Here is a 26,095-nt window from a genome sequence, read left to right on the forward strand (position 1 = left end):
GATATATAAAAAAATTAATATAAATAAAATTTTATATAAAATATTGATTATCATCCATTTTTATTAAAAAACATGAGATCCTTATTTAGAAACGTGAAAAATAAAAATAAAAGGACAGACTAAATAACAGGACCAATATTAATTAACGATTAAAAAAGTTAATTTACCTAACTATGTGATGACGGATTCAACCTGTTTTCTCTATTAATATTAGTCAAAAAACATGGTCCGCCTGTAATCATATTTCAATTAAAATATAAATATAATTTTATTATTTTTATAGTTTAATTATTTTTTAAGAGTAATTAATTAAAAAGATAATTTAAAAATATATATAATTTTGAAAAATAATATTATAAATTTATATAACCTTTATTTTTTTTAAAAATAAAATTATTTAATTATTTTAAAATAAATATATTCAATTATTTATTTTATTAAATAAATTACTTTTTATTTATTAAAAAGTAAAATTTATTGAATTAACCAAACGCTTTTTCTTGTGTTTGTGTCGTCTGAAGTTGAAAAGTTATATCGGTGTGTCTGAGAAATGGGGAGTGGAGTGAACACAAAATTTTGTGCAGCATCAACCCGTGCTCATTCCTGGAACCAAAACAAAACGACTTCAATTCACTTCCCTTCAGGTCCCGCTTTTTCTTCTTCTGTTTTTTTGAATCAAATGAGCATCATCATCATCATGGTCATTTTTTAAGTTCACTGCATTTGGCATATTCATTGATGGGACTTGCTCGCTTTTTTATCTTCCTCACACTCCTCACAATACTAATTTCATGTTCTTATTCTTATTTTGAAATGTCATTTTTTATTTTTAATGGAATTTTGCATTATCTCCGGAATTTTGAGAACAGTGTTTGCAGTGTTGTTCATTGGACTTGTAGCATGGGGTTATCAGGCAATTCAATCTCCTCCCCCAAAGTTGTGTAGCTCTCCTATTGGGCCCCCTTTAACATGACCCAGAGTCAAAATAAGAGATGGTGTTCCAAAAGATGTAGCCCATCATAAAATCATCTTTGTCCATGGTTTTGATGCTTGCAGGCATCATGCCTATGTGGCCAAAACCTTATCACCTGTAATTATTTGTTTCTTTTTTTGCTTTCGTTACATTCTATGCTATCTCTGAGGATGTATTATCTGAATTTGTGGTGGGATTTTTCAGGATGTTGCTGAGGATTTAGGGGTCTACATTGTATCTTTTGATAGACCAGGGTATGGGGAAAGCGATCTTCATCCCAGCCAAACTGTGAAGAGTCTGGCACTAGATATAGAAGAACTTGCTGATAAATTGGGACTAGGGTCCAAATTCTACATAATAGGTTTCTCTATTGGGGTCAGGTTGTTTGGAGGTGCCTTAAGTACATTCCTCACAGGTATGATGTATTCAGGTTTGAGGTATTTCTGTTGCCTAAAACAGAACATTTGGTTGTTTTTTCATTTTTTGGCATGTAAATGTTTGTGTCCTTTTGGTTGAACTTGCATTTCAGTTGTGTCACTAATACAAGATTTTTGTTCCTCTGCACTTATTCTGCAAAATTCTGTTGGTCCAGATAAACTTTGAATGAATATTAATATTAACTTGTTTCCTTGGCCATTAGACTAGAGTAAGTATAAAAAGCTCAGGGTTGGGAAATTGGGTGGGGGTGATGATTGTGTTGTGCTTGTCTATCACATCAAAATTGGTGGGGAATTTGTGCTTTTCATACCATAAAGAGTTGTTTTTTTTTAAATTGTCTTCAAATTATATTTATTAAGAATGATGTTTAGGTTTAAATACTTGTGCAATAGTCAAGACTCTCATTTCTGTGTAAGTCTGCTACAGAACATGGGGTTACCTGTCAGCAATAGTCAACACTTGTGCAAGTAACTTGATCATCTTAAATGTGTTTAACTGTTTAACTATCATGATTCATGCCTTTTATTACTATTAAGAGAAAAACATTAGACTTTTTGATGAATCTATTCAATTTTGCTCATCTAGAGAACTAAAGGGAACATACATACAAAATATCATCAATCAAGATTTTTATAAACCTGTAGTTTGTGCCTTAGGGTCAATTTTATGATATCAAGAGCAAATTGAATTAAAAATATAAATCCAAAATTTAAATGGATTTTATTTTAATAATTGATGTTACAAACTTTGTAATCAAGATATTTAAATCTCGTCTTGAGTGAGGTGTTGAAACTGGAGTTCTTATATTAAACGACAGAGATTTTATAATTTGTTGTTTATGTGGCTTCCAATTTCAGGGTCAGGTAAGACATCAAGGAGAACATGAAAGTCTACACAGAGACATAATTCTTGCATTTGGTAGATGGGAATTTAGTCCTTTGGATCTGGAAAATCCATTTTCAAATAAAGAGGGTTGGGTTCATAGCTGGCAAGGAGATGAAGATTTGATAGTGCCTGTTAAAGTGCAACGATACATTGCACAAAAGCTTCTCTGGATTCAATGAGCTTCAAGGTTCTGGCCATTTGTTCCCTCATCTTGATGGTATCAGTGATACCATTGTTAAGTCACTTTTAATTGCCCAGTAGAGTTATTATTGTTTGGATAATTTATAAGTTGAATCCAAAAACAAAACTTATGTAAATATCTTTTGAATAAAGTTTTTAGTATTTAAAAAAATTAGCTTGTTCTAAATTAAAATTGGTTTATATATGATATAACTTAATTTTATAAATGTTCTCATATTAAATTGTTTAAAAAAATATTTTAATTTTTGGACAAGTTTTTTCTCTCTTATAAATTCACAATGTCTCATTGTATAACTTTTGCATTGAAGATTCATCCATTGCTACTAGAAGACTATACAACGTTCTGTATATCTTTCCTACCCACAGTGCATCTATCCACAGAGACTATTCATCTAAAAGAAAATATTTACATATTCATTACTTACATAATATACAATAATATACATAAAGTTAATTACATAGTTTCAGTCTCAACCTCCAATGAATAATCTCAGCTAAAACATTATCACAATATATCAGAATTTGCTGATAAAAAAAATAATATATCAGAATAAAAGTGACATAATGAACATGAGACTTACTGAAAATTTCCCCTAGAGAGATAAAAATTAAACTCTTTACAATTACCATTTTTTGTTTTTCATTTGTAATGTTAACCATCCATAGTAAATTATGTAAATTGAATTAAATTTCTTTTGTGATGTAGTTATTGAGAAATAAGAATATTAATATATAAATATAGAATATAAAGCATCCAATTATATAAGAATATAATATCAATAAACAAGTTCAGCAAGGTAATAAATAATTTTGTATTCATGTATGTTATAAGTTCTTGTATGTTTATTTTAGTTGCCTTATATACTCAAAATAAGGATTATTCTTATTTATATTATTACAAAACTGAAAAAATTCCTATATTACGAATATTATTTAATATAATGTTAAAATGAAAATATCTAACCTCTATACACACCATTTTATTTTTTCTTCAAAAAGTTTATTCATTTTTTATTTTAAGTAATAAATGATTAAGATTTATTAAACAAACCTCTCATTTTAATACCATTAAAAAGTGCTCAAACAAATTATATATTTCATTCTTGCGAACACAATTATGAACAAAATAATTTGCTATGTGAAAATAGTATAATAAAACTATTAAAAGGCGAAGAAATAATATTGCTAAGATAAAAAAATTGAAAGAAATACGTGTTGAGCTCAAGCGATCTCATGTATTAATACAAGTCCACATGTGTGACACCTGTCCTATACGTGGCGAGTAATGTGACTATTGGGAAAATATTTGTATCTATTATAACATTTGAAATTTATCTTTATTAATTAATTATTTAATGCTTTGTTTTGTGGGGTACTCTGAGCTGGAATGAACCATATAGACCAAGATGTATCTGATGAAGTTGCAGAGTAGTGTGTCTTGTATCAAATTCTTTGTTAGTTTCAGATTGTTTTAAGTAAATTTGAACACACACTTCGATCTATAAATGTGGTGAACAAAACTGAACAGAAAAACATCTATCTAAAAGTTTTTGCACTGCTACAAAGGGAACTGCTTCAAGAGTTATACCAGTCTCAGATTGAAATTTCAAGTTTCAGGTATCTATGTTCCTACACTATGCAATCAACCATGTTCTGAGATTATATTGTTAATTACTTTTCATTTTGGCTTCATCAATCTCTACTTATGTTTGTTTACTTTAGATAGATTGTTAATATATACCATTTTGCAAGATTATTTTGTTGTTATCATTTCCATCATCAAACTTTCTTTTCTTCATGATTCATCTTAGTCTGTTTGTCATGGTTTATGTTTTTTTCACCCTTTTTCAGAAAGCATTGTGTGTGTATGAATTTTTTTACCACTGTTTTCATCCAAGGAGGAAAAATATTCCAAACATTAAACTTTGCATCTAGTGTCATACTCAATAACAGTAATTAGATGTTTCATCCAAAATTTTATATTTGTTATAATGGCAAAGGAAATAGAGAATATTTTTTTTCCCTTTAGTTAGGCTCAAGATATTTTAGAATGAGATGTATGAAATTTAATTAAAAGCCGAAAATAACAATTTAATTTGGAGAAAAAGATGTTTCTTTGAATCAAATTCAAACCTACCTCTTTTTTTTTGACACAATACTGTTTTATTTTATGCTCTTGAAAGTGAAATTTCCATGGCTGCAGTAAGCTGTGTTCAGCCAATAAAATCAAACTTATAAGTGGTTGATTTTTGTGGAGAGATATTGGTGGTGCAATTTTCAACTTTTTCTTCTGGTGCTGGTGCAGATAAAATACTCTATTTCTGTGGAATCAGAATTGGTATTTATCTTGATCATCTAGTTTTGGATAATATTAAATAATGAAAGTAATGTGAAAAAGCATCTGGTTCTACCAAAAGGTGATCAAAATGAACTGATACCATGACCTCCACTTGAAGTAATCTACTAATTAGGTGTATTAATTGAACATTATAAGTACAAACTTATTTATGTTCTTCCCTTATACAGCCCTTTAAAAATTATATATATATATATAAATATATGTAAAATATATATTAAAAATAATTTTAAACTTTGTAGTAATTTTTTAAAATTGACATTCTTGAATAATTAAAAAAATACTCAGTGGGAGTTAAATAATATGACTCTTTCTTAACAGAGTTAAAGTTGCACATGTTGTGTGAATTGTCACATGCATAAAAGTTTATTAAAGTGGTATTTTCATAAATGATTGGATTGGATTGGCTTGATAATCTTTTATGCATATAGAGATTTTTTTTTCTAAAATAGTAAACAAATTAAAAACATTATGAAAAATATATAAAACATAGTATTACAACAGAGAGTACATCAATAGTTCTAACCTCCATTGCAGCATTATTTTATTTTTATTGTATTGTATTTTCTCAATCTTAAGTTTGTCTTGTCTGTTACTCCCTTTGTTCTTATCTTGTCTCTTCAAAGAAGGAAAGAAGATGGTGGTTGAAGAGGGTGAGATGAACTCCCAAGGTGAGGTGGAATCAAGATTCCAACAAGATGCCAACAAGAACCACCATTCCCAGTTCTCACCATCATCCATGGGAAGACAAACATCCATATACTCTCTTACACTGGACGAGTTCCAACACACTCTATGTGAGACTGGCAAAAACTTCGGCTCCATGAACATGGACGAGTTTCTCAGCAGCATCTGGAACGCAGAAGAAAACCAAGCCATAATAACCTCCTCCAACCTTCCTCTTTCCCAACCTTTCACTGACAAAGAAGCAACAAGGCTAAGGAAACAACCAAGCCTACCTCGTCAACCCTCACTGTCTCTCCCTGCACCTCTATGCAGGAAAACCGTGGATGAAGTTTGGTCCCAGATTCAGAAAGAACAGCAAAACAACAATGTTCTGAATAATACCGAGTCTGCCACTCGTCAGCCCACTTTTGATGAGATGACTTTGGAGGATTTTTTGGTCAAGGCTGGGGTGGTTCGGGAACAACCATGTGTACCACCACTGTTGCCTCATCCCTCTCACCACCTCCAGCAGCAGCAGCATTACACGAATAACAACGGTGCAATGCCAGGAATGGGTGGTTCTTCTTTTGTTGGTAGGAATGTTATTGGTGCAGTGAGTAACGTGGTTGCACCGGGTTACCAGGTGGGGGAGGCTTCTGGTGGGTATGCTGGAAATGGTAAGAGGGATGGTGGTGGGGGTTTTCATCAGCAAGGAGTTTGCTTTGGAGGGAGTGGGTATGGGATGGGTCCCACAATGGGAATGGGCGGGCCTGTGAGTCCGGCCAATTCTTCTGATGGAATAGGGAATGATTGTGGGCAGTTTGGGCTTGATATGGGTGGTTTGAGAGGTAGAAAGAGGATCGGAGATGGTCCTGTGGAAAAGGTGGTGGAGAGGAGGCAGAGGAGGATGATCAAGAATAGAGAGTCAGCTGCCAGATCTAGAGCCAGAAAACAGGTGCATGTCTCATTTTATCATTTCAATGCAATGTCTATGCAACTGAGGTTCTTAATCTCTCATAATCTCGATAGAGATCATGAGGAGAAATGTTGGCAAGACACTCTCTTGCTGTATTCTTTTCAATTTGTTAGAAATTTTTTTCAAAAATCATAAAATTATGGGACTCACTTCTTATAGTGTGTTGAAAAATAAATGTATTGTTTAGTGTTCATGATTTGAGGAGACTAAGGATTGCATAGCTGATGCATCATTGATATATATGAGCTACTGAACACAACATTAGTCTAAGAAGAATTAATAAAGTATCAATACTTTGTTAACTTTATTGCACCAAAATTGGATACATCAAGTTTAAATAAGAATATGTCCTCAGTGTTCGCCATTGATGCACTCGGATCGATAGTTTTTCTCAATCATTTTCCCCTTGAAACAATATAACTAGGATTTGCTTTTCTTTCAACGGAAAGTGTAGGGGGCTAACTGATACATGACAGGTTCAAACCACCACCACCAGCAGGCTATCAAGTTGATCTTAAAATGCTATCAGTTAATTCTTTTTACTTAGCTTATCTTAGATTTAGATATGTAAATAAAGGACCACGTAGCTACTAGTTAATGAGTTTCGTTGTGTTTTTCACTTCTTGCATAGAATTGGTCATGTGATGATATGAATAAATGGCAGAAAGATATGTGATGGAAAAGTAGGTTCTGCTATTACAGTAACCTTAAATTATCTTATTGCATAATGCATGAATCTATAGATAGGATTTTGTAGGCACCATGATGATCAGGGATAAACAATTATTAATTGGAAGAAACGACGACAGGAAGTAGATCATGCATGCACTAGTTTATTTTAGTAGGGATTCACCTCCAAAAACATTAGAAATATCATGTTCTTTGAGAACTCCCCCTGTGAATTCAGACTAAAAGGGTAAAAGTAACTTGTACAAAGTAATATATATTTTTGTTTTTCTGGAACATTTTGGTGGATATTTGAGGAAGGATTGTATTAAGCTTCATTTGCAGAACCTTATACGGTTTTTTCCTTGGCAGGCATACACGGTTGAATTAGAAGCGGAACTAAACCAGTTGAAAGAAGAGAACACTCAACTTAGACAGGCGCTGGTACTGCCAAATTACGCTAACTTATGCAGAATGTTGAAAGTTTTCATCCTATAGCTGTTAGGTATTGGTAATTCAATTATACTGACAAGGATCTTACTTGTATTTTTCAGGCTGAGATGGAGAGGAGAAGAAAGCAACAGGTAATCACTAATTAACTTCTAGTTACAATTTACATGAAGGGTAGAAAAGCTTAGCATGGTCCTTTCCTATTCCATGACCATTATAGTATATCAATTGCTAATACTGTTCAATTTAATAAGATTTTTTGTTTCCCATGACAAAGCTCACTTTTTACGTAGAAATCTGTGAAGCAAATAACTTAAAACCACATTTAAATTAGCATCTTATGATCAATTGCTGCAGTGTTTTGAAGAATTAAACAATATTAGAGTTCAAACCAACGCTCAGAAAGTAAAAGAGAAAATGAGAACTTTGAGAAGGAACATGAGTTATCCTTAGTGAAGAAACTGCGTGTACCAGTGAAGAAGATCTTGGATTTTTGTACTCACCATAGTCTGTTGTGACTCGTATGGCTAAAATGAAAAAAAAAGTCAACGACAAGAAACTAAAGAACTACTGAAGTTCTAGTCAGTTGAAGAAAAAGAAACAAAAGGACGGGGAAGCTGCAAGAGTTCTCAAATTAAGATCAACGAAGAATGGGATCATCCAATTCTGATGACTCTTCTTATCAAATGATCACTAGTTAATTTCTCAGACGTACAATATATAGCTTTTGTAATATTGCTGTCATTTTCATCTTTGACTTGTGTGTGTATGTTCTTGTTTACGCCTATCACACCCTTGCCTTTTAGTTTACTTCGTATATATTTTCAGTATGAAAATATATTGGCAATCAATCAAAATTTATTGTTCATTTTATGTGTTTTATGATAATTATTATAAAATTTAACATTGTCATGTCATTCATGATTGGATAATTGTTGCTCTGTTTTCTTCTTTTTTTATACCTTTATTACGATGAAGGGGTGAAATAGTGCTTAAACGTGTTTTGTGCTTTATGAAAGAAGAAAGTGGAGTACGATTCAGATTATCGAAGAATCATTCAGAAGAAACAGCAAACATTTACTGTGCAGTATTATTCAAGCGCAAAAAACCAACCACGTATAGGCTCCCTCTGCTCCTTCCACAAAACAAAAAAGTAATAACAATAGAAAGAAAGGGGTTGTGATGGAAACTGAAATTCACTCTTATACACAAAATCTATAACTTTACAATTGAAGAATTCTTGTGATTCAAGACAGAAGAAATGGACAAAAGAAACTCATGGGGCATGCATCTATCTTCTTTTATTTGGACGGATTACATGAGTGCGACAGAACCCACTACTCATATTCAAACTCAAATTTTACTTGCCCATATTTTCTTCCTAGTTGAAGAATGAATTCAGAGAATCTAGCAAGAATTTGGCACTCTTCATGCGTTTTGACCTCTGAAACATAACCATAAACGACCAATTTTTTCAAATTGGGACATCCTTCCAAAAGTCCAGCAACCCATACGGAGAAAAGATCACTGATTACAGTCCATCCAAGTTCTAAGACCACCACATTCTTCAAGCAAGACAAACCCTGCAAGCCATAATGAAGCACTCCATCTCTTAAATCATAACTTAACGACAAATGCCTCAATTGAGGAAAGCAAACAGAAATTGTCTCTATATCAACAACCTCATCCTCATCATCAAAAACAACACCCCACAGCCGAAGCTTATATAACTTTGATGCTTTTGAGATCACGTGATAAAACTTTGGCCACATGATTGTGAAGTTGCAGACATCTATAATCTCAAGGTTCTCCGTACCATCCCCAATATCAAGATGGATAACACTCACGTCATCAATTTTCAACGCTTTCAGTGTTCCCTTTCCAACCAGCTCAAAAATCTCAAAGGTACAATCTTTCAAATGAAGTGTCTCGAGCAAATCCACATCCAATATAAACTTATCCGAACTAAACAATTCAAGGTGGAAATTCTTCAAAGAAACACTGATAAGCTCCACTGAAGCCTGAGAATCTGATATTGCAATCTCTGGGCTAACCATAGCCAAGGTTTCAAGCTTTGGACAAGACGACAACAGAAGGCTCAAATCCAACGCCGAGATGCTAACAAAACTCAACGAAAGCGACTTCAAGCAAGGAAACTTCAAATAACCTGGCTCCACACCTACGATGGAATTGCGAGCCAATGCCAACACCTCCAGCCTATGCCTGCTGCATTTCTCGATGATGTTGAAACTGGGGTTAGTCCTCACATTGTAATGCAATTGGCGCAAGGAATCCCTAGTGTACATAAGCCAAGCAATGACAGGGGCAGCAGAGAACTCATGGTCATCATCCATGAAAATGGTCAAAAATTGCAGTGCCTTGGTTTGAAAAATGGTCTGAGTGATGAGTATTTCCAACCTAGGAGAGGTATATTCATGATAGAGAGGCCAGTCACAATAATTGAAAGAAAGACTGTGAAGGTGACTGCGCCATGCTTCCCTCCATTTCTTGCAAGTTGCAGAAGCAACCACAACATCCCGGGCAGAGCCGAGAAGAGACAATATGTTACCGATCACTTCAACGGGAAGGTGGTCCATAGTAGTGCAATTAAACAAATTAACGGAATTAACAAATACTGAACCCCACCCTCAATTTCAAGAGAGTCCAATCCAATTTATCAGAACCTGTGCAGTATATTAAGATTACATAAATTAAACTTAATTAATCAATAACAACAACAACAATAACAATAATACCTCAATAAACCAAAATCAGAGACAGGGGGATCGTAACAGTGAGTGATGGGAGTGATTAAGGTCGGAAAACAGAGTTAAGAAGTTAGCATTGAATTGAATCGGGAAACAGGAAAAACACAGTTAAAGATAAAGGATTACACGAAGATGGAAGGGACTCACTTGGAGAATGAAAGGATCGTGTTCTTAGCGCAGAGAATTTGGAAATCGAAGACTCATAACATCCAAATTTCGCCGAAACCAGAGAAAGGACCTACCTCTCTCACTAGACGAAGGAAATTCTTTTTGTTACGGCGAGGCAAAACGGGATTGCGTCTTCAAAACCGTGTGCAGGGTCCTTCGCACGTGCTAACAACTTACCCTTCGCACACACTTTTACACATGTAGTGTGTTTTCATTTTAAATTAATTATGTATTTTCACTAAAATTAATTATTAGTTGTTAGTAATTATTTTGTTGCACGTTCTCCTAGACGAACAAGTCATTAAGAATTTTCTTTTTTTTCTTTTACTTTCATGATGACACCGACACGTCACATGCATGATTCATCAATAATGTGTAAGTGTTGAGTAAAGAGTAAGGAATAGTGTTAGTAATTTAATCTATTTCAGTAAATTATAATTGGGATTGAAAGAGAAAATTATAAAGTAAAGTCTTATTATCGAAAATGTTAGATCAAAGAGTTGTTAATCTCCTTATTTTGAGGAATGACATACAAATAAATATGTTTTATAACATTAAATTAAATATATTTTCTGTTTTGAAGATTCAGTATTAAATAATATACTCTAAGTATTGAATATATATTATAGTTAAATGATACACGATCTAAAATAGGATATATATTATATTATCTATATTTAAACAAGATATACATATGAAAAAGGTTAAGTGTGTTTATAATTGTAACGCGTAATAATGAAGAAATTCATGACTCTTATTCGTATAATGTTTAAATAAAAAAAAATAATAATCATGCATTACCATTTCTCAGAAAATTCCCACCAACATTTTATATGTATATGGACCAAAGTTCATTCATCATATTAGACACTCAAAAAGCAAAATTACATGCACTTGAATAAATATCAAATATCAAAATTTAATAGAAGATGATCAAAATCATATATACAATTTCATAACCTTAAATCTACTTAAAGAAATTATAAAATAAGAGAAAAATTTAGACTTACAACCATAGTCTACATCCACTTATATATACCAGAAAAGAAAATAAAATAAATGTAAAAAAGTCTTTCAATAATATTCATTTGAAAAATCTTTTTGAGCTTTTTCTGAACGGTAACATTCCTAAATTTTATTCACATATATAATAAAATAAAAGTAAACCAGCAATATCTAATTAACATGTGAATATATACAACTATCTCATAATTGTATTTAAAAACAAAAGTAAAGCATTTAAACTAAATCTATCTAATCCTCCGCTCCTGCTCAATGATGAGCTCTATTCTTTGCAATCCCATTTGTTCCTGTGGAAAACATGATCATCACAGATAAAGAAACAAACACAAACAAATAACATGGTAAGCTAGTTATAAGAATTTTTATATAATTTCAATTTCAAATTAATCAACATAATTCATCAAGTCTCATACTATTTCTCAAACCAGCAAGTGTTTATTAAAAATCATAATTCATCTTTCACATTCAGACTTCTACCGACTCACAACAACACAACCACTTGACTCTGCTTCTGGAAGACTCGTGCGTTGACTTAGACTCAGATATCTACACCTGACATACTATATCAGTGTGAAATTCACACAGCTATGCGCATAAAATAATCTCAATACCATCTCTCTTAATATGACAGGTTAATTGTTAGTTATTTTTCAAACAACTTACCTATTCGTATGAACCTCCTTCGACTCTCACCACTTGAATAACTTCATCTATATGATTTCATTATCTCATGAGAGTCGGGATATCTCATTCTAGACGAATGCCTAGTCAATGCACATTCTAAACAATCTTAACACGGTATTTTCTTTCCTGGAAATACTATCTCTTGATTAAAATTCATATTCTGAACCTCACAATATCCAACATCAAACAATCAAATCATACCAAATTTTAGAATTTCCAAAACACATAACAATTCATTTACTAATCATATAAATATCTAATTAAAGAAATTATCAATTAAATATACATGAAATAAAGGTCTACAAAATTTGTATGTAAAGCTATACAAAATTAAATAAACCAACCTTTTAAAAGCAAAAATAAAAATTTTAGTTTTTTTTAGAGCAATTGAAGTTTAACTTAATTTAACTTCACAAAATCGGTTCAGTAAGGTGAACTTTGTCCACTTATAAACTATAGTTTGACTTTATCTCTGATTGATGTGTAATCTCCAACACAACCCTCACACTGAGGATATCGAGCATGAGAGTTGAGGAGGAAAGTGCGCGCTCACATCGAGGACATCGAGCATGGAAATTGAGGGGAGGTCATAATGGGTGACATGATAGACTTAAATCTCGACTAGGGTATATTTTGATACTATATTAAGATAGTAAAATTTAAACATAATTTAATCCTACAAAATCAGCTCAATAAGGTGACACTTGTTGTCACTTATATACTATAAATAAAATTTTTCTCTAATGGATATGAAACCTCCAATGCACATCCTTAGGTTTGATGACATAATTTGTTCACGACATAGACATCAAACACGAAAAATTAAGAGAGAGCTTGATAGTAAGTGACATGATACATCCAAATCTCAATTAAAATGGACTTTTAATGACTATAATATCATATTAAAAGAAAAAAATAATAATTTATTGAAACAAGATTATATACTAACAAATTGAATAAAAAATAAAAGAAAATAATTAATTATATAATATTTTATTCTAATAATACGAAAATGTGACTTTCAATATTAAAACTGAAAATTCAATATTAAGATACCTTTATATTAATAATTTTTACTCGACCATTTTTTTTTCTTTTCCCTCAATTTCAGTCGTATGCACATCACGTAAAAGTAATCACAAATTTATTTTACTACCCTATGAAAAAGATTTCTAAGATAGAAAGTTCAACACAATGTCCTATTAAAAACTATAACAATTAATCTAAAAGAATATGATATGAAACATTTACTATGATATTTTATAAAACAATATTTATATGATAAAATATAAATATTTTTTGTTACATAGTAAAATTAATATATGAATAATTTTTTAATATGTTTATTATGAAGTTGAATTGAATAAAGTACATTTACTTAAAACAATAATTATTGAGTAAGTTAAATGGAATTGTATGATTTGGTGAGTTGAGAGAAAAAGTATAAGAAAATAGATAAAAACGAAACTTTATTTATCACTTAATTTAAGAATAAATGGAAAGGAAATTTATATATATATATATATATATATATATATATAATCGTTCATGTATAAAGAAAAGGAAATGAAAAAAAAACGGAAATCCCACTCACTTTCTTTTCTTGACTTCCTCATTTCACTTCCATTATTCTCTTCACTCCCCTCTCACTATTAACTAATTTTGCAAAATAATGATGAATTTGTATCCAAAAATTCTGTTTATCGTAAATCATTGCTATATTATAAATTTAAATCTACTATTTTGAGATCTACATACGAGTTTTGTAATTTTAGTATTTCATTTATACTTTTATTTATTTAAATATTATTACTTAAAATTAGTAATCTCAATTTGAATTTTAAAAATTGAATATGGACACTACGAAGCAGAAAAAAATACGACAAATACGGATTACATCATAACTAATATCTTAGTATCTAAATAGATCTCCAAAATTGATACCATTGATCTAATTATTGGTGAATCTTTAAATGCTTATTTTTTTTCCTCTAGTCATTTCTTTAAATTATTTTACTCTAACCACCATTTTCATTTGTCTACCCAAAAATATAGTAAAAAAAATTTGTCAACACCAAGTAAAAACATCACAAGAATCTTACAAACATGTATGATTAAGATTTTTCATTTCACGAAGCATCTCGTGCCATTATACTAATAGACAGGTATTCATTTCTTTAAATGTGAAATACATATATAAAAAATAATGTGCAATACAATAATTTAATGCAGCTTATTTCCATAGATCCGAGCTTTTGTAGCTTAAGGCTGTGCCATTCAACCTGAAATGATAATTCGTAATAATTTAAGTGAAAGCGTGATATCTAAATTGACCAAAGAATTTTAAGAAAAGTTTCTTCAGTTCTGAATGTTGAATGGTTTTTAAACTTAACTGAAATTATTTCCAAGATATTGTTAACCTACAACTACAATTTTCATGATTTAAAGAATTTTACATTATGAATAAGAATAATCAGAACAAATGATTGAAATAGGGCTTATGAGCATCAGCTCCAGAGAATTCGTATACTGAGACCACGTCAGTACTCAGTACCTTTTTTCTGAACACCAAAAGCTCTGGTTTTCCTTGTTCAAAGGAGGCAGAATTGTAGAAATCCATTAGTTGTACTTGTATGTCTATCTATTAAGTCGTGAAAGGACTACTTCATAACGTGAGGATCCACAGCAAGTCGAATACCAATTTTAACCATTTCATGACTTGGAAGATCCACTACTGCCTGTTGTCATGAAAGATTCACCACAACCACACTGACCTTTAGAATTTGGATTGACGAAAATAAATTCCGATCTGACGGGAGGAGCAAAAAAGAGTAGGTTAAAATAAAAGCACAAAAAACAAAGCAGCAGCTCACATTAGGAAAAAAAGAAACGAAGAAAACAGATGAACCAAGCAACAAAAACGAGCACAGCACAATAACTGTACAATAATTTTCACGCCCTTTCATCAATAGCGTCCTTTAGTGATGCAAACATTTTTCTACATATATTTGAGATAGGAAAAACACTAATCATTACCAGATGTAAGCATAACACGTTACACAGGAAATAATTGACTGCTCCAAAAGCCCAAATTAATGCAGTGAGAGTAACAGAGGTGGTATATAGTTTCTGTCATATATATATATATATATATATATATATATATATATATATATATTCATTATTTATAATAAATCATGATAATGACATGATGTCTGGATTTAATTCTTACTGCAAATATGTTATGTGTGCAGTTAGAACATATTTGCATGTGATTTAAACTCTCTAATGGGCTGGTTTCGTATAAGGAGAAATTTTTGTGATGGGACGATTTCATACAATGCAATGGATGTGTTTTTTGAATATATTTGTTTTTGAGTAACAATTTCTGCACGACTAATTATGTGTCTCTCTATTCAATAACTCTGCAAATTACTGATTTAGCTTATCTCATCTATGAAACAAACAGACTTCTGCATGTCTGTCATAAGTCCTGTACTTTCCACATTGCAAGTGTTAGTTATGCTCTTAACTGTTTGCTTGTACAAAGAATTCAGTGAATTAGCTAATAATCCTTTAAGGTGCACGTTTGTTGAAGTAATCTCAATTAATTAACAGGGATAAAATTCTCATTCTTATTTGCTTTATTTAATCACAGGCCAAACATGTTGTATAAAGAAAGGAGCAAAAATAAATTAGAAGGCATTAAATTCCGTCCCACACACACACCACCAGACTACTAGTTTTAATACTCAAAATTTGATAAGCATTAAATTCTGTTACAGTGGTATCGCACACGCACTATTTGTTGTAATACTGTATTTCTTTTTTAACTTTTCAAGGTGGTAGAGCCGGAATGTAACTTTTGTGGACAACTCTACAGATTTGGTTGTAGGATTAAACTGAAATAGATGCCACCATGACAGTATGACTAGATTTGTCCACAATAGAATAATTATGTGGTTCTCCTAGAGAATAACAGAATGCAGTTACTTAAGCATTCGTACACACCTCATTACTAAGATGAATATCTTTTATAAACTAAATTCCCCTAAAAATGATTCTATATATGTTTTGGAAGCAATCAAGTATGATTATTTGAAGATTGAATTACATCATCTGTGTCGAGTTTCACTACTAAGAACTAAGATTTCAAATCTACCTACTTGGACACAGTTTGTAGTTAATGCTCTACTGTATTAGGTAAATGGTAGAGATCAATCATTAAGATCAATTAGAACACAAATACATCTAGAAGTATTCAATTAGAAGTAACCAAATAACAAGCTCAAACATCCGATCTACTTTCGTTCATGCGCTATTATGCCATAATGAGTCCAATTTTAACCGCCAGAACCAGAATAGACAGAAATCCTTAATATCAACTTTGAATTAAACTTATCACTATAATATTTTCGGTTTCCAGAAAATTGGCACAACAGATTCAATTCACAAGAGTAACAAATGTATGAATTATTAAAAATATGAATATTTCCCAATTTCAAACAATTCCCATGGAAAGTGATAATCGGTAGAGGATGAATTTCTACATCCAAAAAGCAACCAACAAAAAAGGACTAAGCAATTAACAACTGATTTTGATGTAGATGGAGCAGTTTAAAACGATAAACTTAACATATATGTGTCCCAAGTCCAGCCAAAATATGATCAGCTCTTATAGAAATTTATCATCTCATTATTAAAGCACAATACAATAGACAAAAAATTGCAAAACAAAAGAAAAATACAAGTTTATCATGAAGAAAAAGTGTTAGGGAAAATATTTACCTCAGTTTGTCATCTACAAAATCCATTTTAGTTCCAATGACATGCATAAGGGCCTTTGGATCAATCAATATCTTAACACCCTTATCCTCAACCAACTCATCAAACCTTCCTTTTTCATCTGCAAAAAACAACTGGAATCTTAGATCAAAAAGTCATAACTCATAATGCAATAACGCATCCATCTCCAGCTCACTACAAGTGGAAGGCATAATCAGTAAACAAAAAGAGAAAATTCCCAATAGCATTAAACTTTTATCCATGTTACTCATATTTAGGACATGAGACTTTTATTTGAGAATATATTAGCACCAAAGGTCAATTTTGCTTATTTGTCTTGGTATTTGACATACCTCAATGCATGTGTTTGACTAATGGTGTATTAGGAGTTAATTAATCACGGGGGGGAATATCTTATAAACTTGAGTTATGCATGACAATGGAATGCAAGTTTCAAAGACACGGGTTAACAAAGTTTTTGGAGGTGAAATACGAGAAGTAAAAAATGTTTTAATTTTAAATAGAGCTCCATGGTGCTGAATGATGCATGCGGCAGACTTCACCCTGTGGATTAAAGTCCTTCTTGTTGACTGTTGCCATCACTTACATTCATCATCTTATTACTTCTGTCGTTAGGTCACTTCCTTAAGGTATGGCTTATTTCATTATCTCAGATGTGACTTCCAATTTTACTTCCTCATTTTAATCATCCATAATTCTTATTTATGCAGACAATGAATTAAGCATTTCCACTATAGTGTGCGTAAAACCCGTATGTATGTGAAACCAAACACACAAAACATCCAAAGAATGAAAACAGACAATAAAAGCACACTAAATCAACTAACTGTTCATCAAGTTCCAGATTATGATAAGATGCGATCTCAAAGACGATAATCACAGGAGCATGTCAACAAAATCGAGAAAAATCGGTCACACAAGCACCGATGCAAAATTACTCGAAAAGTAAAGCACTACGCTCGTCGAAGACTCCTTTCAAAAATTAAAAAAACTGAATGGAATAAATCCTATGCATAAGAAAGGTAATTTAACGAGCCTAAGCTAAATTATTTAGGATCAGCCTTTCTCCTGTGATTAAACCACAGGGGTTCCACGACGAAAAAATCATAATCAACTTGAATTTAGCTAAGTAATTAGAGAAAAAAATGTACCACAAATCTATAAGATATACGATATTACGGAAAGAGTGAGAGACCTGCGTAATTGAGGGTGTAGGATAAGCCGTTGCAGCCACGAGCCTTGACTCCGAGCTTCAAGAAGGACCTCTGACGCTGCTGTAGCAGCTGCCGTATTCGCGAGGCTGCGGCATCCGTCAACGACACGGCTTGGCGGCGTGCCGCCGCCCCTATCTTCTCCGCTACCACGCCCATCGCCTTCGAAGCCATCGAAGATGAACTATTTCCGTTCCGTTGTTTTAGGATGGTTCCTCTCTTTTTCAGGTTTGGCGCGTGGCCACCACGTTTGTGGATATGCTACGCTATTCGTAGAACGTTCCCGATGAAACCTATGCTCTGTGCTTGTGTGGCCTAATTATATCTGTCTGTCACCCCTTCGGTAATGTTATCAAAGCTCAAACAAGTTCTTACAATGTTACAAACTATATCTAAATTCATTAATAAATCAAAATAATTTTATATCTAGCTATGTATGAAGCAAATATTACTTATGTAATCACGAGGGTTTTTTTAACATTATGACACAATTTGTTTGAAATCGCTTTTAAAAAAATTATGAATTAGGATAAGCTGTCTCAACCTAATATAATTTTAAAATTGTAAAAATATCGTATTAAGATATTATAATTTTAACTACGTCAAATTAAAGTTATATAAAAAAATATAATTTTTTTACTGAATAACAAAATCGTGTCAAATTAACATGTTTTTAATTTATTTTTTTTTAAATTAAAATCATGTTAATTTCAATCTAAACATATTATATTAAAATTGTGTTTCCTACACAATTTGTGTGTTTCAACTAAAATTGTATTAACTTATTATCATTTATCTAATTCTTATTTGTTAAAGTGATCCTCTTTTAATAAAAATAAAAATAAATTATAAACATTATAATAGAAACACCAATAAATAAATAAGTATTTTTACACGAATATTTACTCAAATAAGTATTTTCACATGAACCATTTACTCATATGCAAACATGGCATTAATAAATTTACTTTTTTATAAGACATCAAAATAATTTTCTCTTATAATTTAATAAGTTATGTAATAATGTTATAAGCTAATCTAAATATATTTAATAAACTTATTAATTTTTATAATAATTATTCAAAAAGATTAAACTTAGTTCTATAATAAATGTTTTTAAATTATTTCAATAATAACTTTTATTGGTTGATGATGTAAAATAATTTATATACGTCGTGATTCATTTTCATTTAGCAAATATTTTCACAAGTATTTAAAATGTAAAATTCAAAAGTAAAAAAGAACTAAAATGTAATCCGTTTATAACAGTTAGATTAATGACATAATTTGTTTCATATTATTGTTTGTAAATAATATGAAAGATGAAATAATGAAAGTGATTAATTTGTTTGAAGTAAAAAGGGCAGAGAAGAGATAGGGAGAGGTTGTTGAAAAGAAAAGCCGTCGTGGAGTAGGGGTTTTCAATTCCAAAGCTGTTCTGTCTGTATTTGTTGGCGTTGGCACGCTCATCGCACCCAAACAAAACGCACTCATTTCTCACTTATCAACAAAAACAAAATGCAGAGACTCTCTTTCTAAGAAAATAATTCCACTGCTCCTTTCCATTTCACCACTCAAATGCTACACTCACTCTCTCACACCCCTTCACTTTTCTCAGGTTTTTCTCTGTTCCTCTAATTTCGCATTTCCATTCTCCATTTTTATGCTTTTAAGTGCGCCGATTCTCCCTTTTTGCGCATTTCATTCTCTTCTATTATCACCGTTAACCGCACTGTATGAACTACACTCTGCCATCGTTTACTTCCTTCATTTTTTCCTCGCATGACCTAATATTCGATGATTCGTTATTAATTTATTTATTTATTTAATTTCACAAACAGGTTTCAGAAGGAATTTCGAGCGAATTGCAACATTCCCGTATTGAATTTACTGCTGCTAATTTTGTCGTGAGTTTATCCGAAGTTGCGACTTTCTATACTGTGAAAATGGGTACCTGTTATGCACCTTCTAATGCTAGGAATTCGGCGGGGGTGCTGGCTGTTGTTGGAGGAAGAACAATTTCTGAGAATCACGGTGGCAGATCGTGCTCTTTGAAAATTCAAGAGAGCAAGTATGTGTTTGGCAGCAGTAGAAAGTGTGGTTCGATTCAAGTGAAGTGCTCCACGAATTCCCACAGCATTAGTCGCAAGGATCCTTTTCTGGATCTGCACCCTGAGGTTTCAATGCTTAGAGGAGAAGGAGGGAGTGCATTGAACAACCCTAGACCTAGAAAGGATGTATCAAGTGGAAAGGTAGCTGAAAGTTTCGAAGCCACCATGAATCCAAGTAACTACAATGAAGCTAAGATCAAAGTCATTGGTGTGGGTGGAGGTGGGTCAAATGCAGTCAACCGTATGATAGAGAGCTCCATGAATGGTGTGGAGTTCTGGATTGTTAATACTGATGTTCAAGCCATGAGAATGTCACCAGTCATTCCTCAGAACCGGTTGCAAATTGGTGAGGAGCTTACACGAGGTCTTGGCGCCGGTGGTAACCCTGAGATTGGTATGAATGCTGCCAAGGAAAGCGAGGAATCAATACAGGAGGCAGTTTATGGATCTGACATGGTTTTTGTTACTGTATGTTCTGTTAACCACTTTTCCTTAGAGATATAGCTTATGCTAACTGCCTTACAGGTTTGCATTGTGAATTTTATTTGTAGTGCCTTCCCCACCACTACCTGACAAGGTTTATCATATATGCTCTATTGCAATACCAGAATATATGTTTGTAAAATCATAATTTGAACTAGGTTGTGGCGGTGTATGTTTTCGTAGAAAAAGAAAGGAGACATGGTAATAGATTATGTTGTGCAAGGATGAATGGGCCACAAGGCTATCAGGGGGCTACATCTGAGGGGTTACACTAGTGTGGAGGCTTAAATTTTTATTCTGCATGCTCCCTTTAACATATTCGAGTGCATGATCTAAGTTATTTGACCTTTGTAACTTGACACTTATTGTTTTATGAACCACTCCTTTGGATTTTTACATTTCTCCAAGATCTTTAAATTTGGGAGTATCTTAGCTGTATCTAATGGCTCTTTATCACATTCATTTTCTATGTATGCTCTTAAATGGTGTTGGACTGTTAATTCTTTTGTGGAGGGGGAACTTTAATAGGGATGAAACAGAGGTTGTACAATCAATTTCCAAAACAAAGTCTTGAATAATATCATCATAAGGTAAGTTGTGACTCAAAACTCCCTCACTAAAATAAAAAGAACACTAGCTCATTTTGATGAATGAGAACTAACATGTCAAAATTGATAAAACTCCTTACAAAGAATTTCAACATCTGTGGTCGTAATATTATAAAATTGAAATGTCTATGATGGCAAATAACTTGTATGCAATGTTTCTTTGTCAATTTTAGGAGGAAAATTATTGGAACATGTATGAAATTCAGGTCTTTATTGTTTTCAATTTTGATTATTAATTATAATTGTTAATTAATGCCTGTTAGAAACAAGGAACCAGCAGTTCATGGTCTTTGAAATCCTCAACTTTATAATTTTTCAAATTTTTCCAGTTCTACAAAACTGTTCATTGTTGCCAAAAACTTGAAAAACTAGAATTCATTTATGCAGGCCGGAATGGGTGGAGGAACTGGCACTGGTGGAGCACCAGTTATTGCTGGTATCACAAAATCAATGGGTATACTGACTGTCGGTATTGTCACAACTCCTTTTTCTTTTGAAGGACGAAGACGGGCAGTTCAAGCACAAGAAGGAATTGCAGCATTAAGAGATAATGTTGATACACTCATAGTTATTCCAAATGACAAGCTACTGACTGCAGTTTCTCAATCTACCCCTGTAACTGAAGCATTCAATCTGGCTGATGATATTCTTCGACATGGTGTTCGTGGCATATCTGATATTATTACGGTATGGAATCATTAAGATCTTTGAACACAAACAAATACATTCATCTCGTTATTTTTTCTCCTATCAAATCTTGATTGTAAATGGAGTGAAAAAGGAAGAAACAATGAAATGGAAGCCTTGAGGGATGTTTTGACAATTCAGCAGTCCCTACCTGATGTTAGCTCAAAATTATGTCTTACCATTAGTTTATTTGCTAGAACTCTTGCATTTCTGCTATCAATTTTGGATGCATGTAGACAAAATACTCTGGCCATCCCCCACTAATCAGATGACCTAGTTATATGTTTCCCATGTTTTAAAGTTGATGGTGTTAGTCTGTGAAATCACTAATGCTCATTTTGTTAATTGATTGTAGATACCAGGATTGGTAAATGTAGACTTTGCTGATGTTCGAGCTATAATGGCTAACGCAGGTTCTTCACTTATGGGGATAGGAACTGCAACTGGTATTAAAATTTTAACTCTTTACTGATCAGTTATTAAAATATAAATGTAGTATCCTCTTATTGCTGTACACTTTTTTTATGGGTAAAAAGGAGGACGGTCCAAATTGATGAGCACATATTGATCCATAGTTTTATTTATTATTGAAAAGTTGAAATTTATCTTACCTTTTTTTGTATTGAAGGGAAAACAAGGGCAAGAGATGCTGCATTAAATGCTATCCAGTCACCTTTACTAGATATTGGTATAGAAAGGGCTACTGGAATTGTCTGGAACATAACTGGTGGAAGTGATTTGACCTTGTTTGAGGTAGCTAGTTATCCCTCGTCCTTTACAGGGTTATCTTTACTAGATAATTGTTTCATCTGAATACATACATGATGCTTTTTTCTCCTCATTCTTTCTTTCGTTCTCCTTTTTTGTTTTTAGAGACAGACTTTCCCTTTTCCTTCGGAATCTGGGTCACACAGCATGTCCTGAACTTAGGATTTTCTGAATGATTGAACCTTATGACCATGTGTTGAATTCCATCGTGATACTTTCTTACATGATTGAAATGATTGTGAATTGTATAAGTTTTCTATGGACATGATATTAGGCAATGATTGAAAGTCTGGGACTTAAAATATTTGTAGAAGACATCCAATTCCATCTAGTAATCCAATTACTATAATTCTGTAGTCATACTTTACTGGCAAGCTAGCTTAGTTTTTTAAGCGACTAAGTAATTTTTTGAGGCATACTTTGGCATCCATTTCGTAAACAAAGAAATAAAATAAACAACTTTTCGGTTCTGAATTCTGAATAGCTACCTGTTTAACAATCTGCAATCTATTAATTTCGTCATACTCCATATATTTAATATGGTCTTTTGTATGCTATGGATTTAAATATTATCATTTACAGGTAAATGCTGCAGCTGAAGTTATATATGATCTTGTGGATCCCACTGCTAATTTAATATTTGGAGCAGTAATAGATCCATCGCTCAGTGGTCAAGTAAGTTAAGCTATGCAAACACTTGAATATTATTTATACCAACAGCTTTATGTCACTAATCATCTTCCTCTAGATATGAGTTGGGCAACATTACACCTGTGCAGTGCGTTCAATACATAGATAGTATTATCCTTTTCTTTCTAGGAAGCACACGCACTTCAAAATATTTGCCATGTGCATGTCACATTTCATAAACATTTTAGATACTCCTACCTACTATGTACAATTTATGATTATATATATATATATATATATATATATATATATTACAAATGGCATTTCTTTTCACTTGAAACATGCTTAAATTGCATTGTTCTCTCAACTAATATGTTAGAATAAATGATTTTTTTTTAAATGTTTTATCATTCTCTCTCATGGGATTAAAAATGTTTTTTCTTATCCTAATTTTGTTTTCTTAATCACTTAGGATTATTATTAGAGTAAGTAAATAAATAAGGGGTACTCTAGGCTTTATGGCATATTGAAGTCATCCATACATTGTAATACATTTCAGTTAATATCAAACAGTATTTCATTCTTTCTTATCTATCTTCCTTCTACGCCTAAAATTACACTCTCCTCTCTTGAGAGATGATATGTGCTACTATGAATGACCTTCCTAGAGACATTTGTTCTTTCTTTTACATCTTTCAATGTCACCGAAAGTTAATTTTGAGCATTCTATTGTTTATTTAGGCCTTCAGAGGATAAAATAAAATTTAACCTCCCTCCAATCGGCTTTTGAACTTAAAACATTGATTTTCTCCATTAAGATTTGTGCGTTTATCTTAATTTTATGAGGCGTATGTTTTTTCATACTCATACTGTCCTATCTTTTTTCAAATTTGCCATGTAATAGGTAAGCATAACACTAATTGCTACTGGATTCAAGCGTCAAGAGGAAAGTGAAGGGAGGCCTACACAGGTATGACTCTTCCCTTCGTGTGCCAATTAGCCACCCCTAGTCCCGTCTCCCGTCCCCTCTCTGATGCAATACCTATATGATTGTTCTTTTTGTCCAAAATGCAGGGCAGTCAACTCATGCAAGGAGAAACCATTGGTATCAATCGGCGATCTTCCTCTTTCACTGATGGTGGTTTTGTTGAGATCCCTGAATTCTTAAAGAAGAAGGGGCGCTCACGTTATCCAAGAGCTTAATCACCTTTCTCTCAAGTTCTTTAATCCCTTGCATCTCTTTACCAGACAAATATTAGGGATACAAATCTCATCAGTATAGGCATTAGGTCCTGTTTTTCCCTCTTTTACATTCTTAGGCCCGTTTTGTGTATACAGTGTTCAGGAAAGCAAAGCACTTTCCAAACCGTTGTGTTGAGTTGAGGCTTGATGGCATGTTCTAATAAGTTCATTAGTTTGTATTTTTGTACAGGGAATATATCAGTACGGTCAGGGCTTGTTAGTGTTACCAGCAGATCAAGATTAAATTCGTGTACATGACAGTTCTTGGTTCCGAAGACAAAACCGAGAACGTTTCACATTCTCACAGACCAGGTGAAGCTGTCCTAGTCTATAATGGTCTGTTTTGAGAAATACAATACATTAAAATAAAATGGATGAAGAAAAAAATGTGAAAATAAAGGTGTTTGGTGGAAAAGAAATAGATAAAGGATAGATAAAGAGAAAATTTGATAAAAATAGTAGTGAAAAAGTATTAATGAGACTCACTCTTTTTTTTAATTTCTCTTTTTTTCACGCATTTTTGTTTTTATTAAAGGCGTAACTAATGGATAAAACGAGACAAGTGACTGGCCAACTAATAAAACAGTGTTACAAAATGTATTTAAAGTCTATCTAAAACATTTTATTTAGTTTTTTGTAAGAAAATATTTTTTTTTAATTGCTTGAAAGGTACGTTTGGTTTAGAGAAAAAAGAAGATACTGTGGAAATAAAGAAGAGTAGAGAAAAAAAATAGGTAAGACATGATGTTAAATATTCAGTTATCAAGTATAGTAATTATAAATAAATATTTTGAAAATCATGTAATTTGATTCGTTTAATAGAAGATAAAAATATAAAAAGTGGTAAGCGAGAAATAATAAAGTAATTTTTATCATTTTTAGTTTCTTCTCTTTTTTAAATCAAACCATCACTCTTAATTCTCCTCTCACACTTCCTTTATCCTTCCCTTCTTTGAAAAAGAAGTAAAGAGATTTCTCTCTATAAAAGATTGAAGTGAAAAAATTTCAAAATTAGGTAATGATATATTTATAACCTATTTTTGGTTTATTTTAACAAACTATTCGAAATAAATTATAAAAAATAACTTATATTTTGTATAACAACAGTTTAACCTCATTCCACCTTCATTTTCTTAAATATGTAAAACTACTGAGAGATCAATCCATAATTATTTAATTAAGTTTTTAACAGAAGAATACTAATAAAACATTTTTAATATATTTTTACTAAAGCACTCCACTATCAGTTTAAATTTATTCAAAAATATAAAATCGGTATAAAACCTCATTAAATG

General features: G+C 32.2%; 4 protein-coding genes and 1 pseudogene across 7 annotated transcripts; 3 read left to right on the forward strand and 2 right to left on the reverse strand.

Moving 5' to 3' along the window:
* Positions 1-711: 711 nt before the first annotated feature.
* On the forward strand, positions 712-2,648 carry LOC137816082 (uncharacterized; annotated as a pseudogene).
* Positions 2,649-3,843: 1,195 nt separating this feature from the next.
* Positions 3,844-8,484, forward strand: LOC137814565 (protein ABSCISIC ACID-INSENSITIVE 5-like). 2 transcript variants are annotated; one of them, XM_068617371.1, is made up of 5 exons: positions 3,844-4,114; positions 5,480-6,474; positions 7,534-7,605; positions 7,716-7,745; positions 7,969-8,484. In XM_068617371.1, the coding sequence occupies exons 2-5, from the start codon at positions 5,491-5,493 to the stop codon at positions 8,062-8,064; spliced, it is 1,182 nt and encodes a 393-aa protein (XP_068473472.1). In that variant the 5' UTR covers positions 3,844-4,114; positions 5,480-5,490; the 3' UTR covers positions 8,065-8,484. The 2 variants fall into 2 exon arrangements, with proteins under 2 accessions (XP_068473472.1, XP_068473473.1); XM_068617372.1 differs by having other exon boundaries at positions 3,860-4,114; positions 5,483-6,474.
* A 304-nt stretch (positions 8,485-8,788) lies between these two features.
* LOC137814564 (F-box/LRR-repeat protein At1g67190-like) lies at positions 8,789-10,683 on the reverse strand. Its single transcript, XM_068617370.1, has 2 exons — positions 10,527-10,683; positions 8,789-10,295 (listed from the first exon to the last, which is right to left on the reverse strand). Exon 2 carries the CDS (start codon positions 10,206-10,208, stop codon positions 8,949-8,951), a length of 1,260 nt encoding a protein of 419 aa, XP_068473471.1. The 5' UTR covers positions 10,209-10,295; positions 10,527-10,683; the 3' UTR covers positions 8,789-8,948.
* A 3,669-nt stretch (positions 10,684-14,352) lies between these two features.
* Positions 14,353-18,632, reverse strand: LOC137814566 (iron-sulfur assembly protein IscA-like 1, mitochondrial). Of its 2 annotated transcripts, XR_011081655.1 has the most exons (4): positions 18,256-18,632; positions 17,043-17,160; positions 14,809-15,063; positions 14,353-14,536 (listed from the first exon to the last, which is right to left on the reverse strand). XR_011081655.1 is itself a non-coding variant. In XM_068617373.1 (3 exons), exons 1-3 carry the CDS (start codon positions 18,443-18,445, stop codon positions 14,967-14,969), a joined length of 405 nt encoding a protein of 134 aa, XP_068473474.1. In that variant the 5' UTR covers positions 18,446-18,632; the 3' UTR covers positions 14,608-14,966. The 2 variants fall into 2 exon arrangements, 1 of the variants encoding a protein (XP_068473474.1); XM_068617373.1 differs by lacking the exon at positions 14,353-14,536 and having other exon boundaries at positions 14,608-15,063.
* A 986-nt stretch (positions 18,633-19,618) lies between these two features.
* On the forward strand, positions 19,619-25,026 carry LOC137814567 (cell division protein FtsZ homolog 2-1, chloroplastic-like). 2 transcript variants are annotated; one of them, XM_068617374.1, is made up of 8 exons: positions 19,619-19,889; positions 20,113-20,850; positions 21,861-22,160; positions 22,516-22,606; positions 22,789-22,913; positions 23,511-23,603; positions 24,463-24,528; positions 24,633-25,026. In XM_068617374.1, exons 2-8 carry the CDS (start codon positions 20,218-20,220, stop codon positions 24,759-24,761), a joined length of 1,437 nt encoding a protein of 478 aa, XP_068473475.1. In that variant the 5' UTR covers positions 19,619-19,889; positions 20,113-20,217; the 3' UTR covers positions 24,762-25,026. The 2 variants fall into 2 exon arrangements, with proteins under 2 accessions (XP_068473475.1, XP_068473476.1); XM_068617375.1 differs by having other exon boundaries at positions 19,749-20,005.
* Positions 25,027-26,095: the final 1,069 nt, after the last annotated feature.

Source organism: Phaseolus vulgaris, chromosome 1 (assembly GCF_000499845.2).
Source record: "Phaseolus vulgaris cultivar G19833 chromosome 1, P. vulgaris v2.0, whole genome shotgun sequence".
Lineage (NCBI taxonomy): Eukaryota > Viridiplantae > Streptophyta > Magnoliopsida > Fabales > Fabaceae > Phaseolus > Phaseolus vulgaris.